At 41.7% G+C, this 19,069-nt stretch overlaps 1 protein-coding gene across 1 annotated transcript in view; it reads right to left on the reverse strand.

The window, feature by feature from the left end:
* cacna1aa (calcium channel, voltage-dependent, P/Q type, alpha 1A subunit, a) overlaps window positions 1-8,175 on the reverse strand; it is a 90,664-nt gene extending 82,489 nt beyond the window's left edge. The window contains exons 1-2 of the mRNA XM_078284510.1: window positions 8,070-8,175; window positions 7,850-8,021 (exon numbers count right to left, since the gene is read on the reverse strand). Of these exons, the coding sequence (XP_078140636.1) occupies window positions 7,850-8,021; window positions 8,070-8,175 (278 nt within the window). The remainder of the gene's footprint in view (window positions 1-7,849; window positions 8,022-8,069) is intronic.
* Between the last annotated feature and the right edge of the window lie 10,894 nt (window positions 8,176-19,069).

The raw sequence follows: 19,069 nt of genomic DNA on the forward strand, positions 1-19,069 counted from the left end.
GTCTCTCTCTTTCTCCGTCTGTCTATCTCTCTTACCACTTTCTCCATTTTATCCTCTGTTCTTTCTTTGGATATCCAGGCTATGTCTGTCTCTGGACATGACTCACACAGTTGGGCAGTGAAGGAAAGGAAGCGAGAGCCTGGCTTGCTCCCTGGTGGCTTGGTAAGGTACACTAAATATGTCAACAGAAACTAGCTGCTGCTGACTTAGACACACTCCTCGACTTGAAACACTTAAATGTCTTCCTCCAGGCAATTTGTTGAGACAAACAGTACAGAATAAAGGGAAATACAAGCATACAATGTCATACCAGGAAATTGCTCCAAAGACAAATATAAGCATTATGAGCAACTATAGCAAGGGTCAATTATAATTTTGCTTTTTAATCATTTATTATAATAAACACTTTCAAAACCTATTATCTGATATCTGAGAGATTCACCAAATGCATATTGGCTGTAATGTCCTATTTAATAATATTCCTTTAAAAGAATATACTGTATAATGAAGTTGTGTACGTGCATGGCTCTCCATTAGCTAGTTTAGTTGTAGTGCCACTGTTGTAATGCATTCTTCAAGAGCCAGTGGCTGCCTTTAATGTTAACATATAGCTAAATATTATTGGTCATGCAAAAATGTTCAAGACTGAGCTTTGTATTTATTTTGATTGGTAGTACACCAGACAGGCATGAGTTTGGTGGATTTGAGAACTTTAGCATTTGCTCTTTCTAGATGTATTTGTCTATCAGCGCATATATTCGTCTAACACCATTAAATGTTTCATATTCTGTACCTTAGACTGAACTAAAATCATTCACCACCTACTCCTACATATACACTAAGGGCACGGATGCAGCATAGCTCTATGGGTGCAAGACACTGTGGTAGGACTATCAATATTGCAACAAGGCTTTAAACCACCGCCTCCTATATTCCATCTTGTGCATAAAATATTACATTGCATGCATCTATGAAGATACATATAATTTTTTTGCCATGGTATGTGTAGCTTTACTGAAAACCAAATACATTGACATGGTTAACATCATGGGAGGCTATAAAACAAAATACACATAGTTTGGGTGGGAATCATGGATGGGGACCAGTGTGTACCCGACTAATGTGTAGCATGCTGTCTTTTGTGTTTTTGCTCTGCCTATCTGTCCCAACTGCCTTCTGTTTAATATAATACTCTATGGATTGAGCAAGCTTTAACCTTAGAAAGCATGAGACCCATATCAAAAATGCATGGTGGCTGCATCTCTTAAAGTATGGTGTATCTTAATCCCCGAAAAGCGGTGTACAAGGATAAGATCTGTAAGACACAGAAGAGGGAGGTTGACTAGTCAGAGCAACAGCTGACTCCGGATATTGAAGCCAATAGTCCTGAATGGTCATTTGATCTCATTGATTCTCGGTCATATAGGAATGGATATGGAACTAGGGGATTAGGGCACTTTTACACACACACACACACACACACACACAAAAACACAGCACATATCAACTAATGGCATGCTCAAAGATTTTGTTGAATGAACACACACACACACACACACACACACATATATACACACACATATATACTGTATATATTAGACCCTGTTTTTCCATGATTCTGCAATCATAGAATTTTTCATGGAAATCAAGCTGCATCACTGAAAATGGGTTGAGCCACAGAAAAACTGTAAAGTCAAGGAATCATGCAGAACATCGTCCATTATCACTGTCTCTATAAATTAAATATTTATGACACCTTATAGGCCAATTCAACTTAAAAATATGTTTATTATTATTATTATCATTGTTGCTGTTATGTAACAAGTTGGTTAAGTGTAAAGATGGTTTATTTTATTTCTTTTGATGGATTTACTGATTTATCAAACAAAATGCAAAAAGCAGGACAATATAATATATAAAACACATTATGCGTATTGTATTTCATAAAGAGCTCATTGTTACTATAGATAGCTGGAAGATTTATCGACTTCCTCTCCATTTACAACAGCAGGGGAAAAACACGCTATAATGGACATTGATGACGCAGACAACACCATATGGTGTGTGTACGTGTGTGTGTGTGTGTGTGTGTGTGTGTGTGTTTGTGTAGTGTAGTGTACATGAGTGTTTGTATTGAAATTAATGTCCTGCATATACTGTATATAGGGGTCTAAACAATTAACTTAGCTGATACATATACGAAGTCACATAGAAACAACTGAATATAAGAAAATGCACTTACAGTAAACATGCACAAACTGTCATATGCACACACACACACACTCATACACACATACCACCGCCTAAGGTTTTCAGTAACTCGAGTGTATGACACCAGATATGGGGTTGGCAGGGTCACAAGGGGGATTTAAGGTCAAAGGTCAGTAAGACAGTCGATCCGGGACAGATTCCATCTCTGAGGTCACACAGGATGGAGACAGAATTGGCCAAAATTATAAATAAATAAATATATTAATAAATACAAAAATAAATGAATGCATAAAATAACATGCAGAGAAATCTGTCAATAGCAAAATGAAAAAATAAAAGTGAACATAATTCAATAAATAAATGAGTAAAACAATGCGGAATCAAGAAAAAAAAACATTAATTTATTTCCCTACTCATTTATTTCAGTATTTGTTTCTGTATTTCAATAAGATTTTTCAGTGGCCGTAGTGTCAGACACTCACTGCCTCTACAGGGAAAAGCATGTAATCAGGGGAAGCGTTGTTGTCCTCTGCAGTAGCAGCTGAATCTGTTGATTAGTCTGGATATCACAAGGTTAATCATCGCAGCATTTGGCCTGGCCAGTCTGCTTGGCAGCGGCCAACTTATAGCCTAATTGTGAAGTTAGGACTTGAAGTTTGTTGCAGACAAACTTGCTTTGTTGTCAGCCAAGTAAGGCAAATTCAATTAAGGATTGCACCGTGACAATAAAGAGTCAGGAGAAATACTTAAATAAATATAGAAATACATATATAGGGAAATAACTTTTTTTTTTGGGTTAGTATGTATTTATTTTGTATTTATTAATATATATACCTATACATATACACACATATATATATATATATATATATATATATATATATATATATATGTATACAGTACATATATATGTTTTTGTTTTTTTTATTAATTTATTCCTAATTACGGCCAATTCTGTCCTCCATAGAGACATCCATCTCGTTTCAACTTAAAAACTGCCAGCAAGATTTATTTAGTCAGTCCATGAGAAAAGATTCTGATAATGTGACTTAACATGTTACTTATAAGCACATTACAAGTACACTAAGAGCACATGATAATCATTATGAATCAGAAGTGATATAACATGCTATAATCCATAAAATGTAAAAATTCTGGGGGCTGAATACTTTATGGAGCAGCTGTATAGCTAATAACAAGCTCATAATACTCTCATAACAGATGTCAGATGATAGATTATAATACATGTACTTTTTCTGACAGGTTTATGATGTAGGGATGGTGAATATAAACTTTGAATAATCATATAAAGTAAATAGGATGCTTCACAATGTATTTCAAGTGTTTTATATACAGTACAGTGTTGTTCATCAGAACTTCAGACTTCTGAACTGACCAGTCTATCAAATGGGTGTAATGAGCTAAAAAAAATACAATGCAGAATTTCAGAATTTCCTTGTTCACACATGCAACTAAAATAACTGTCAATAAGGCTGTGCAGAGAATGTGTGCGTGTGCATGTTTCATGTTGGGTCCAAACTTTGGTCCAGAAATTAAATGTTTTCCACTGACTTGACGTGCTTGGATGAACACGGGGATAAATAAGGTTCTTAGTATAACTGAACTACGCCTGTACCACAAAATACTCTTGATTCCAAATTTGCTCAGGTATATTGCATGGTATTATTTCTGTAATTATAGACAAGGAAAAAATACTGCACACTCAAAGAAACCGCTCCAAAAATAATAATTTTTTGAAAGGCAATATGGCCAAAACATTGGTATGAGCATTAAATCTTTCTTCATTAAGCTGTTTCTTTGAGTGTGCAGCATTTTTTTTCCCCATTTCTATAGTAACTTTGCCACTAGCAGCACCTCACTCGGACACCAGTGTGCGTTTATCTTTCTTTCAATTGATTATTTCAGTAACTGTCATTGAATTAGGTAGTAGTACCTGCATGTACATCTATCCATGCACATTCAATCTTCCCAAATGCATTTCTGAGAGTTGATTATTTGTTTATTCATATCTGAAAACACATTTGTTGAACAATAATGCTGTGTATGGGCCTACTTAGTAATAGTAGGCTAATAGATTTACCCATACCCACCGTCAGTGAGAAAGGTAAATGCTGGTATATATTTTATTTGAAAAAGGCGCAGTTTGTCTGGTAGGTTTAGGGGCTTGGTTTCAAACACGAAATGTACAGTCACAGACTTGAACTCTGCAATGCTAATTCTAATTAAACAGCCAAATATCTGTGTACTGTATCTAAATGTGGATGTGAGAGAATAGTTATTTATATGATACTCCCATGGGCCCAGAGTCAGTTCACAACTAAATAAAGCCGCAGGTCATAAATCTGCTGAATAGTAAATCCACTGAGACTCATAAATCTGGTGAATCAAGCAGTTATTTCAATCCCCATTCACTGAAACATCAGTCAGTTTAGCCATAAATCCACCAAATCAACCGCACAAATTAATCTGGCAAATCATCTTGGCTGATGATCTAATGAATCAACTATCAAAAATTCTTCAAATCATTGCTTATTACATTATACAGTTCTAGCAACTGCCATGAATGACCATGTCAGCACAGCACAGCTCAGCTCAGCTCAGTTCGGTCTGGTTTGAGCCAGCAGTGTGAAAGCACCCCAGCTGATGAGACACCGGAAACCTTCACACAGTCGCATCCACTGTGGTGCAGTGGGGTCTGGAGTTACCTGAGATGACCTTATGATTGATAGGTGAATCAGTGGCGTTACTATACCGGCTCTAGCAGAGGGAGGATTCACTCAACTGACTCACGGTTTAGCACATAGACAATTTAGCAAGACCTAATCCTGTCGATGGGCAATTAAACATGAATCAGGCAAGTATGACTCAATCATTCACAATAAATGGGTGACATTATAAGTGGTTATTAACTATCTCAAGACCTTTACTGGCAAAATTAATATTTCCCAAGATGCAGCGACTTTCATTTTTTAAATATCAATTGATGTCAATTGATGATTCAGGTTAAAAAAAATCTCAAAATAGCATTTTATAACGAAACCCATTTTGTGCCTCAATCTAACCTCAGCTTGGTTATTTGTCATTTCCCACATGACGCTGTACAATATACCAAGATAGCTTTTGTCTCAAATGTACTCAAGGTTGCCCACAATGGACTAGTCAATGTGTTGGTGTTGGGACTGAATAGCGCCTGGAGAACAATGAAAATTTCCCTGATAGGCACATTATGGAAATAGCCTACTGAGAGAGAGAACAAGGACACAAGGGAGTAAGAGAACGAGAAAGAGACGGAAGAAAAAGACATCAATTGGATATAGGAGAAAGAAAGAAATTAAGAGAAAGGGGAAAGGAGACCGCGATGGAGTGGAACATAAAAGACAAGGGTGACAGGAGGTAGAAATGTATGGACAGATTCAGAGAAAAACATAGATAATATAAAACCCCTTCTATACAGCTTTTCAGACCATCAGAGACCAACCATCATGTTCCCACAAACCACAAACACACTCAATAATCTCAGCAGAGCAGGAATGTTACACATCATCCAAAAGTCGTCAACCACTACTGTTTTAGCAATTAAATTACATGCCATTGCAACTTATGGTGATTAGATAAGATTTGAAGAAATAGTCTTCTGAAATCTTAAATTTGACCAATATGCATGCTTCAGTGTCTGAAAGCTTCTCAATATAACTTAAGAAATTACTAACAGAAGACATCTAAACCCATCCATTTCACAGCCACTGAAGCCACTGAAGCATTGCACAATACACCTAAATACACGCACGCACATGCACGCACACACACACACACACACACACACACACACACACACACACACACGTCATACTTGCATACAATATAGTACCATCAAGATGCTTCTTCCAATTAAGTGCATGATGTACACCCACCATACACACAAACAACACACACACACAGAGACACACAAGCAAGTATGGACATTTGGCTTATGCGCATATGGGCAAGTGCACACACACAAATTAAGAATTTTGTTCAAAAATGAGAAATCCACCACTTGAAAATAATTTTACAAAATGATTGGCAGCACTAAGTTTAAACAAATTATGGTACTTTTTTAAAGGATGAAAAAGCAATTTAAGTCTTAGGTTGACAAAATGACATCTTACAGTCTAGATCATCTATATTTTACAGATATTTAATGGATACATAGTGCTTTGGAAATTAACTCTATATACAAAATCAGATTTCCTTACACACACAATCTCTCTCTCTGTCTGCCTCTGTCTCTCCCTCTCTCACTAACACACAAGTCTGTATTTAGATAGTGAATAGAAATGATTGAGAGGCACTATAAGTAGCTCCTGCATTTCACCAGAGCAGTCCAATTAGTGTGTGTAGTTATGTCACGGCTCAAGCATCAGGATGGATCAATACAATCATTACTCCGATTTCCTCTCTCATCATTAACACTCTCTTACATGCAAACGCACATACACGTGTGCATGCATTCACACACACGCAAATCTCGGAACAGAAAATGGAGAAATCACTCTCCATTTCTCCCCAGAATGGTGCAATGTGCTGGAATCTGAAAGATGAAATTGCAGTGGCATGCTGGGAGTTTAACATTGTCACACATAGTGGTTGGAGCGTGTGCACACACACACAAGCTTCCATGCATACATCTTTGAATGTACTTAACTACACACACACACACACACACACACACACACACACGCACACACAATTTTAAATGATGGCACATCCATTCAATGATGCCTGCATCCAGTATGATTAAGAGGAGTAGTCTCCAAAATAGAAAACATGGAAATACTGTCGATGAGGAAGTTAATGTAGCCTACAAACACCCACACAAACATACCTGTTCTCTCTCACACACACACACACACACACACACACACACACACACACAAAAGCTCCCATATCAGCATGATGCAGGTGTCTTTCCAGATATGGTGTGTGTGTGCGCCACTAATGGGACATACACACACACACACACACACACACACACACAACCAAATAGTAGCTTCTCTGTCGCTCTCTCTCTCTTTCCCTCTTGGTCTCTCGCACCTTTCCTCCCCTCCCCCTCTTCTCTCCTATTTCTCTTCCCGCGTGAGGCGCTGGGCCTACACTGCACATGCTGACATCAGCAACCAGCAGCGCCCCCCCCCCCCCCCCCCCCCAATTTACACACACACACACACACACACACACACACGATACGCGCGCGAGAAATGTATCAAGCTTGTCACACGTTATCGTGACAGCGAATTACCCTAACAACTGTGATTGATAGTGATAAACAGCCTCATAATGGGGGCTGGTTCATAGGCCTGTGGTGGTAGTACCAGTAATTGGTCAACCTCCATTCATTAACGTCCCAATACTATAAATAACATGCAGTAGCCTATTTCTTCTATCGCCTCCGCCTATAGCTTAACTTACATGCCACTTGTCATTATGACTTTCTGTAAGGCCTCCCACCCATGGAATAAGAAAAAAATGTGAACCATTCAATCAAACAGTTGTCTGCACAGCAGGCCTACCTGCTCCCCCGGCAAGGCCTACTGTAGCAGTGTCTTACTCACTGTACACCAATGACAGAAAAGGATATGGCCATTCGGTGATCTTTTTGGCGTATTTTCTCACGAAGTTGTCCTCGCTGAAGATGAACAGCGAGCGGTTGACGGTGAAACAGTTCTGGCGCACCGGGATGGGGTTATAGAGGGCCATAGTCCGGGCTCTCTGCGCCATAGACTGCTTGTACATTCTCTGGCCCCCGGGCCCTCCGGGAGGACCGTGGCCATGGCCGTGGCCGTGGCCGTGACCGTGACCGTGTCCGTGGGGTCCTCCTTGCCTGCTACCACCGCGGCCGCCCGGGCCCCCTCCGCCGGGCCCTCCGCCATACCTGGCCGGCACTTCATCTCCGAACCGCGCCATTCTCTGGACACCGAAAGCCAATCTTCACGAAGCAGCGGAGAAGGAGACCAATGCTCAGCAGTGCAGCCACACAACATTACATCCCATCTGGATCAGGACGGCTCATATGCACAACGGGTTGCCTTGTAAGCTTATGCTGAACACCTGCACCCGACGAGTGGAGAGCAGTAAGATGCGGCCCCTGGCTCTAGCAGACGAGGACGCCCATGTACCGTCTCGTTCTCTGTGCGTCTCTGCCAGCGGCCAATTGTGGGTGTGAGAAAATTAAATGTGCGGTCGGTTGGCTGGCTGGTTGCACTGTAGGCTAGTGCTGTGGGGTTTCGGGATCTACTTTCTTAGTCCGTTCTTATGTCCATATAAACCAGCAATCGCCCCAACATGCAATCATGGGGAGACTGTAGCGAGTTAACATCAATGTTTCATGTTCTCCATGGTTCATGCCTGTATCACCAGCGCGCACCACAGCCTCCTGCACCTTGCTGGGCGATTCAATTTTTTACTGTCATGACAGCATGTAATGACAATACAAACGCCCCCAACAACACACAGGCCTCACTAAATCAAACTGTCAACTGTCGAAAATAAATCTCAAAATAATAAAATAAATAGCCTACCTACGCGGCGGTCAGTGCCGTTCAACTTGGCATTTTAGAATTAGACGCGTTTCTGAAGACTTAAAAAGGCAGTGAAAATGAAAAAAGCTACTATTATTTATTTATTTTGAAACATCCGCAATGTTTGGTACAGTGTGTGGCGATAATGTGGCTCCTGCCACCTAACAGTCGTTTTACCAATGCGCTCTGACAAGCCTCGACACCAGGAAAATTGTGACATTTGCTGATAAGCCTTATTTCAGAGCGCACAATCTCGAGTAGAAAAGAGACAGAAAAAATACCGTTTTCCTCTCAATTGTCGGTGTCAACGCAGTCGAGCGCTGTAGATGAAACAATTTTCTCAAACGAATTCAATGGCATCCCCCCTCGCTACAACCATCATCTTCTCTCCGTCACCTGCGCGGCCATCCAGAAGCTGAGCAAGGGACACATGGACGGCATCGTCAAAGACGAGGATATGACGGCCGCTTCTCCGCCGTCTCACACCCTCTCATGATCTCCGTTTGGCTGTTCGAGGTGCGGTGCCGACAAAGTCCCTCACCATCCCCGCCCCGCAAAGTCTACCTTCGTCCGCACTGAAAAGCCCAAATGTCCTGGCAGAGCGTCCTTTCTGTCTCTCTCCTTGGAAAAGTGCGTTCCTCTCGGCCTCCTCTCTCTCCGTCCAGCGGCCCCTAGGGGAGGAGAAGAAGGACGGATGGATGGATAGATGGATGGATGGATGAATGGAAGGATGGATGGAGAGAGAAATGAAAGGGAGGGGATGGGCTGTTTCTTTGGAATTCAGGCAGGCGTCTGCCTATAAATCAAATAAGCGGACCGAGCGTGAAATCGTTGTCTTTCAGCTTGTGGTGTGAACTATAATGAGAGCCGGATCGGTTCTGCAGCCGCAGCACATGACGCACGCAGCCCGTCCAACTTCCAGACGTATGCACTCCCCTGCCACGGACGAAGGCATCGTCTAACGCCTGTTTATTTTAAGGAGCTTCAGGCTATAGCCCTACCCAAATGGACTCGACCTCTCCCAACCATAGCTTATCCATCTCCGAATCAAACGCAAATAATGCGTAAAAAATATAGGCGACACACCGCATGCATGGCACAATAGGATGAGGTGAAATCGGCAAGTGTGTGTGTGTGTATTTTTCCTGTGTGAATCTGTTTTTCATGAAGACTTAGCAAGTATTTGCTTGTCATAGCCAGATGCGTGCGTTTGTGTGTTGTGTGTGTGTGTGTGTGTGTGCGTGTGTGTGTGTGTGTGTGTGTGTGTGTGTGTGTGTGTGCGTGTGTGGGGGGACATCATACAGCTCGTGCAAAGATACAGCTGCAACCCCAGCTGAGAATGACTGCGCGTGTACGGGCGTGTGCGCTAAAGTAGATGCACGGCAGACTGTGTATGTACACGCGCACGTCTGCGTGTGTTTGTTAGGGAAGGGGGGGGTGGGGGGGGGGGGGGTGCAGGCTATTCTTAGCAACAGACATTTGGAAATTAATGGACGGAGAGAGCTCTCTCTTCCCTCCCTCCCCGAAACCGAGTCGAGGCTCTTCTTCCCTGGCTCCCTCCCTCCTATAGCGGCTCCTCTCATCGGTCCAGCAAAACACTGGAGCCTGGTCAAGGTGTGACCACAGCCTGCACACCCTTCCTCTGATCCCCAAGCAGAGCAAAGTTGCTCAGTGGCATAACACACACAGGCAACATTGAAAGGCAACGTAGATGGGCAATTTCGCTAAAAATTAAGACCAGCAGTATTGTGCTAATATTTTGTTGCTTATGCTTATCCATAGCCTATTAATTCCGTACCAGTTGTTGTCAATCCTGTCATTTATTTTTGGGATAATAGTATCCATCTTTTTTTATTTTTATTTTTTAATTTATTTTTTTGCTTCTAATGGTAATTTGTCTTGGCGGTTTCAGTCAGAATACACAAATTTGCATTTGCTTCATCATTTTAAATGTTAACTTTACCAGATTACCTGATTTATATCTGAATAATAAGATGGCAAAGAGTAGTCTGATATTCGAGGTATGTCATGAGTCAAACTCAAACACACGATGGTGAATACAGTAGCCTATCCCATGCCACTTAGTCCGCTGAACCACAGAGTAGGCTTCCCCACAGGTGAAGATGTGAAGAGGAGGCAGTACGGTCGCCCTGCCACCCATGTGTGTGTTAGCCTGCCACCGACGGCACAGGACAACATTCTCTTCATCTATTATGTGTTCTAATTGATTGACTCCAGAAATAGCCGCCTCTGTGAATGGGAAATGATCATACAGACACAGATTTAAGGGTGACCGGGCAAATTAGTTCACCTTTTTAAGACATCCAGTCAAAAGAGAAGCCTTCCAAGTGCGAACGCCGATCGATAAAAGCACGACCTTAAACGTCTATCCGATATCTCAGGAATGGATCGTTTGCTTTCAGAGTCCACTTAAGCAAGACTTCCTGCCGCGAGACTGAGACTGACCCCACACAAAGGGCAAGAATTTTAATTTCTGATCATAAACTGAACTTCAGTGATAGATAGATAGATAGATAGATAGATAGATAGATAGATAGATAGATAGATAGATAGATAGATAGATAGATAGAGCACTTTTACCCGCTTCTTCTCTTTTTGCATGTGGGACATTTCAGCACCACGGACAGCTCCAACTGCAGTCTGCCCAGTCCCAGTAGTGTAGACAGCATATTACCATCGTACCAGCATCGCATCAGTCCCAAGGACAGATGTCACACGAACACCATATCAGCACCACCTTATTTTCTTACCACTGCCGATGTGAGCATATCAGCAAACCACTGATATCCGAAAAACATGGGCATCATGGAAAGTACCATACCACTAATCTTAACATCACATCAGGACCATGGACAGCACCATGCCACCAACCATAACAGCATGTGACAGCATCATGACAGCATCATGTCAGCACCATGGACAGCGCCACATCAGGACAATATCAGCACCATCTCAGCACTGCAGACAGTCCAATACCACCAGCCATGTCAGCACCATATTGCCAGCTTCTCCAGCATCATGTCAGCACTTTAGCCAATACTAAATCAGAACCACGGACCTTATAAAGACCAATAGCACACGCCCAGTACCATAACAATAACCACATCAGCACCACAGCTGGTATCATAATGAAACAGATACAGTGCAACTCCCTGTCTACATGACTGAACTGTGTGTGGGGCGGCGGGGTGGGAAGGGGGAATCTGAGCTTCGGGGGAGACTCACATGCTTCACATGCCTCTCGCTCACAGTTCCTGGATGAGAGATGTCAGCTCAGGCAAAGTGGTATGTCAGCAAGACCCACCTTGGTTCCACTGGTTTCTCTGCCTCCTCAGGCGGCTGGTGCATGCCTGTCGTATCCAGTTGTTGTCGTGTCTAGCCCCCAGCCCCCCCCCCCCCCCCCGACATGCTTGCCTGACTGATGCTAAAGACATTGCACGCACTTCAGCAGCCATGTCCCATTGATGGAACATAGAATGGGATAACTGTCAAATTCTACGACTTTTTACCACCAAGACTGGTACCAACACTGCAACTTCAGGCCTATATTGGTTAGTGGGGTGAAGGTAATGCTATGATAAACTGTGTGTGCATGCATGTGTGTGTGTGTGTGTGTGTGCGGGTGTGTGAGAGAGAGAGAGAAAGAGAGAGAGAGAGAGAGAGAGAGAGGGTGTGCTTGTGCAAATACTGTATGCACATGCGTATAATTGTTTATATCTTCTGTATGTATGTGTGTATTCACAAGTGTGTGTGTGTTTACACTAGGGTGTGATGATCTGTGAAATTATCTATTGCCCTTCAGAGTTGGAGCCTTTGAAGAGGAGCAGCAGCCTTCTGTCCAAACCCCATGATTCCACACAGCCAGCCCATAATGCAATAAAACTAAATGTAATAAACCTAATAATGTAATAAAAATCTGATAATAAAATAAAAATCTTGAACCAATAATCTATTTACAGTTTTGGTTGAATAATATAACCTCAACTAATGTAATAACACTCTGAAATCTCTTCAGATATTTTTTTAAATTATTTATGTATTTGTTTATTATCCGTTTGTTTTTTATCCATTGCACATCAATTACTTTGGCCTTTTTGTCTTTGTAAATAAAGGTTCAAACTCTCATCCAACATTTATAGCCCCCTTTTTCCCACTGAAGGTTAAATTGTCTCCTCTAGTTTCCTCTAGCCAAATCATCAGTTTGGCTGTTAGATGATCAGAGCTGGCTGATATTCATGTGGTATGTTGGCTTACTTTGGGCTTTGTAAATGTTCTTTTAACAGCACACACACATTAGATACATTCAAACTGTTCTCAGAAGAAATGTTAAGAGAAAAAGTGTGTGTGTGTGTGTGTGTGTGTGTGTGTGTGTGTGTGTGTGTGTGTGTGTGTGTGTGTGTGCCTTCAAATGTCCTGGCTAAATTCGATCAATGCTTGACTCTATGAAACAGCAATGAAACTGATTTGTCATATGAGCCACTGCATGTTTACACTGACTGATGGCCTCCATCAAGTTAAAGTTTAATTTCTTATTCTGATACACACTGAAACAACTGCTAGATCCACCAACAGCCATGCAGGGTGGAATATACTACTGTCACATGAACAGAAAATAAATGCCTCTGTAGCTTTTGTCATGAACAGATTTGTGAACAAATACTAAACAGAACCACGTTATGACACTGTCCAGCCAGCTAGCCGATCTAGTTACAGTAGTATAGTAATCTAGCAAGAACAAGAACGTGAAGGAACGAATACCAGTGTCCATGCAGTATGTTAACTGATAGCAATTATGTCTTTATGGAAAGGCATGAAATCTAATGCATTGTATTGTGATGATTCAACACAATATACATTCTTCCTCTATATCTTCACATCTAGAGCATTTTGTGAGAAATGAATGAGAGACCTTGCAAATCACACACACACACACACACAGAGCAGAGACTGATAGTATAGCCTCTAACCCATAGACAATGACTGGGAGACATATTTTGTGCATACATGATACTTTTTCCCTAGGCTAAAGAGGTTTTGGATTGTATCTGTTATTTTAAAATTGTACAATTCTGTCCTATTTGCTGTAAGTGTCTAATATCAGATTAATGCAACAAATGTAAGATGGACGTTACCTCAGAATACTTAAGCAGAGTAAGGAACCATGGTTAACCAGAAAGTCTCAGTGGTTGTCAACCAATTCTGCATATTCTAGGTCCCATAAACTGTCAGTCCATCCCTATTTACTTAACAGCCTTTACCCCTCTCCTAGAATAATCTCCTAGATAAATAACAAAACCTTTGGTTAGCAAAGACACTTGTACATGTGTATGATAACATACAAGCCTGACCACAAGGAGTTAACAAGGAGTTAATTTCAGATTACTTAATTATTATCAAAATGTGTGTTTTGACACTGAACTCTTAATCTGTAGAGGGAGCAGTAGAGATGACAACCACCTCGTCTAAGTGGGGCTCAAAAAAAGTAACATCAATGATTCAACACAGCAGGATGGGGAAAGGAATTAAGAATGCTCAGGCATCTTAGTAACACCATATTCAATCTGTACACCTATTCCCCTTGTTTGTGAAACACTTAATGGTGTAAGCAAAGTGCAAAGTCAAAGGGGCTAATGATTTAACGAAAAATCACACAAATCATTTGATACTCTTCTACAAGCTACATGATGTTCAAGACTTGGACTCTGAGGCCTACACCTATATTTTGTGGTTTTCAAAAAAGGACAACCATGGGTGCCATTGCAGGTTTCAAACATGCTTATTCATTCCATCTTTAGAAGTTAAAAGTGAAGCGGCTGGTTCTCTCTGTTGTTTTTCTTTCTCTGTCAAATGTTCAAACTGTGGGTGCCTGTGCGGCTGGAGCTCTGAGGCGAGGGCCTAAAAAGGAGTGTCGTGACTCAATGATTCATAAGGCTGAATAATTCAATGGCTGGATGCATGTAGAGCACTCCGCCCCTGGTGAACCCGGTCCTCCACAGACCCATTGCAAAGCTAAACATCTGCAAGACTGGTCCACATATACACACACACACTGACTTGGGTCACTGTGGTTTAATATCCAAAGTTAAGCTAATGAGATATTTTGGGTCAAAACATGTGTTCCTGTTGCCCTAACATGTCCCTTCATATAACTGAAGAGTGAGAAGTAAGGTGGATGAAGATTCAAGTGTCCAGCCACAGAAATTGGGTCAGAGGTTGAAACATTATCAAAATTGGCCAAACTTCAAAAGGCAGTGAATGTAACAGATGGTTTGTGGCAAACTCATTACAGCAAAATGTATGTTTACTTTGAACACATTACAGCAAAATATACAGTATGTTCACCTATTACCTTGAAAGGTTAACAAGAACATCCTGGTGGCTTACTGGAATTGGGCACACACCATGAACCTGGAACTGCTGCATTTACCCCTCACCCCCCTTTCTTTTATGTCAGTCTCCACTATCTAATAATGCAGAAACAAATTATTTGAAAGAAAACTATATTTTGTAATAAATATTCTAATAGGCTGACTGAAAAGCTAACTGAATGCACACCAGAATGCACAACTCATCAGTCCTTATCACAGGTGTGCAGCAATAGCAGACAACCACACCGGGTTCCACTCCTGTACCTTATAAACTGGCCACTGCGAGTATTTTCCTATTGACACTCATACTTATTGTATGATTCAACAGAAGCCATAATGATGCCCGCAGGACTTGCTGACCAATGACAATGCAGCGAATCGTAGAAGCTTTGAATGAGCGCACCAACTGGGAATTAGAATATGAACCCAAACACTCATCATGGCTGGATGAGTGGAATGCTGGGGGCAGCAATATGGCATCCAACAATGAAATGGGCATCATTGCACTCGCTACCCTCTGTGTGTGTGTGTGTGTGTGTGTGTGTGTGTGTGTGTGTGTGTGTGTGTGTGTGTGTGTGTTTGTGTGTGTGTGTGTGTGTGTGTGTATGTGTGTTGGGGAAGAGGGTATTTGAGTAAGTTTTGTTGTGGATGCTCACTGACCGAGACCCGCAGCATGCTCACGGAAGGAGGACTACTAATCCTTGTATCTGCAGTGTGTGTGCGTGTGTGTGTATGTGTGTGTGTGCGCATGTGCGTGTATGTTAAATGTGCTTAGTTTCATGCTTACTTGTATCATAAGTAAGATTTGTGTGTGTCTGTGTCTACGTGTAAATGTGGTAGATAAGCAATAGTGCAGCGCACGCATATAAATACACACACACAGGCAGTAGTCATGCTGCTGATATAAGCACAATGCATTTTTAAACATCTAGAATTATTAACCTACTCATAAGTAGGGTACCGCAGCTGGTCCTGCACAAGCAGATTCCTCTCTTTCTCTGTCTGTTTCTCTATCTCCTCCTGGCTCTCTCCCGTCTATCCTTTTAAATCTGAACCGTCTCATACTGACATCAAACAGCAGCTACATTTTGTTTAAGGTTCACACGTTTCTTGTGAGAGCAAAGGCAGTGCTTCCCTTTTCAATTATTCCTACATTGGACACGCAGAAGGTCAGCCTTTGTTTCCACAAAGCAAAAGAGGGAGAGGACGAGAGAGAGAGAGAGAGAGAGAGAGGGTGGCTAACCTGTCCTTAGTGGTAAGTAGGCCAACTGTTTCGCTGGGGGAATCTCTGGTGGGGATGAAGTCACCACTTTATCTGTTCTCAGAACTCCCCTCCTCCTTTTTTCATCCTCCATTTTTCTCTCAACCTCATTTACTCCTCCACCCCCCACAGGCTCCCATGTTCTCTCTGTCTTTATTCATCCCTTCAAGTTCGGTTTGTGGATAGTGGTGCAAAAGTGTCAGTATGGGCCAACTGAAAATTGTATTATACACATTTTTAATTGCACAATAAAGGATTGATAAAACGCAAACTATTCATCCTTTCAAATATTTCCCCCTTCTAACCTTCGCAATTAGCATTCACTATCGATCATTATATCATCAACGCAAAGATTGAGACGAGTGTGTAAGTCTGCATTTGTGTGAATGAGCAGAGATTTAAGAAATTTCTGTTCTCGTCAAGACAGCCCGTATATATATATATATATATATGTCACTATGAAATGTCACTTTGTATTTTTCTTCTATCCCTTTCCCTCCCTCTAACTCTTTCCAACCCCTTGGCCCTTGGTCCTAATTTACGTAAAAAAATATTTCTATATTCTCAAGTTTTCTTGTACTTCATTCCTGTTTCATTCATTGTTGAGAATCATTTCATTCATTGACGAGAATCATTACCAACCAATTTAATGTTATATCCTCTTTGCCAAGAAACTTCTCCAAACAATATTTCTCCTCAATCTTTTCTACTTTTTCCTAACCACCTTCATCCAATCATTCCTTCATTCCTCTCTACCTCTATTCCAACTTGTAGGTTTCTCTTAAATTGTGTCTAACCTAGAAAATAAAACAAAACTCAGATCAAATAAGAAGCAGTGAGGAGCATCATATTCTTTGCAGACTGAGGCTGAGCGTCCTGGATCCACAGTGTACCTTACAATCAATACGGTAACACTTGTCACCTTGTCAGCATTCTGACACAGCACACACTTCCTGTTCACCCCTAGGTGGATAAACCAAGTAGGGGTCGGGCAGCATCACAACAGCAGACGCTACAGAATGTAAACAAATTCATGGCGCCCGTGAAGAGCTCTGATATGGAGATTAACAGTCAGGTTTTATGCTACCAGTTAATAAATCAAGTGCCGCGGTGACTTGACTAGTGTTGAAATAGTCACTCTATTTCAACAAAAACACTCTTACAAGTAAACTATCTAGGTGATTTTTCAGTTTTTTTCTGTCAGACTTATTCGCCATATACAGTATATGTACATTAAGATCTCAATGTTATTTACCTCTATTCATTCTGACCACAATTCTGGTCCAATGTGCAGGAATCCTTTTGTAGGAATGATGGGGCACATAGCAACCTCTCTCCTTGTTTATCCCTACAATGAAGAACAATTGAAACAAGGATGGGTCAATTGTGTCATAGCCAGCAGGGACTAAGGGTATGACACATACTCAGGGAGAATGAGATTGCACTTGTGCAGCTTCTTGTGGGTGAGACGTTGCAAACTCATATGCTGCATGTTGTATCACCAATTTGGACTGACTGTGGTGATACTGACCCCTCCTTGTTCTTCCCCTTAGATCCACTCATAACTCTGGTGCAACCTTGGAGCTATCAGTCATAACTCCATTGAGAAAAGGCCTGCGAGGGAAGAACTTATGTGGCAGCTGGCCAATGAGAGCAGCTGAGGAGACAGAGGGAAGGGTGGTGGTGAGGCATGAAACCCAGTCGGTCAGGCAAACAGTGGGTGACCTCTCCTTCCCTCTCTGCTCTCCCCTCCTTTAGTATCCCTTCTCCTCTTTCACCTACCCACTTCCCCTCACTGCACATCGCTTTCTCTTCACATCTGTTCCCGTCTGGTCTGCACTCACTCTCTCTTTCCTTATTCTTGCCACTCTTCTCCCTCTCTTTGTGTGTACGTATCCCAAAGCTATGAGAGCAGTAGCCTAGGCGGCAGGCTTGGGCTGAGTGAGCCTCCTTTGTGGCTGTGCATAGCGTGCAGGCCTGGATATATATACACACATACGCACAGGCACACGCACACACACACACACACACACACTGTAGCCAGCTGCTGGATAATATAATTGAAAACCGCCGCCACTGTCCACTGTCATCTGTTCTTCTAACCTTCGCAATTAGCATTGATCACTATCATTATATTATCAACGCAGAGATTGAATGAGTGTGTAACTCTGTGTGGCAATGAGTGTGTTAAGTCTGTATTGGTGTGAATGAGCTGGAGAACAGAGATTTAACAAATGTCTGTTCTCGCCGAGACAGCCTGTATACAGATACAGATGGCTTAATACCAAAATCAAAACATGAAATACAAGTCAGGTCAGACAGGGAGAGGGAGAGAGGGAGAGAGGGAGAGAGAGAGAGAGAGAGAGAGAGAGAGAGAGAGAGAGAGATACTGAGAAAAGGAGGATGAGGTAGGGAAGTAACTCACTTCCCTTTTAATCATGTGAATATATAATTCATGTTAGTGGGATTCTCACATACAAGCCTCCTGCTATATAGGCTACCATCATTTAAATGGTATAAAGGCATCAGGATATGACAACAGTCTCACATGACAGTCTCACAGCAGACCATTTTGGCATCTAACAATATATTTTTTAATGGGTTAAATATGCCTGAGGGCCATGAAACCT

This window comes from Centroberyx gerrardi, chromosome 7, assembly GCF_048128805.1.
Source record: "Centroberyx gerrardi isolate f3 chromosome 7, fCenGer3.hap1.cur.20231027, whole genome shotgun sequence".
Lineage (NCBI taxonomy): Eukaryota > Metazoa > Chordata > Actinopteri > Beryciformes > Berycidae > Centroberyx > Centroberyx gerrardi.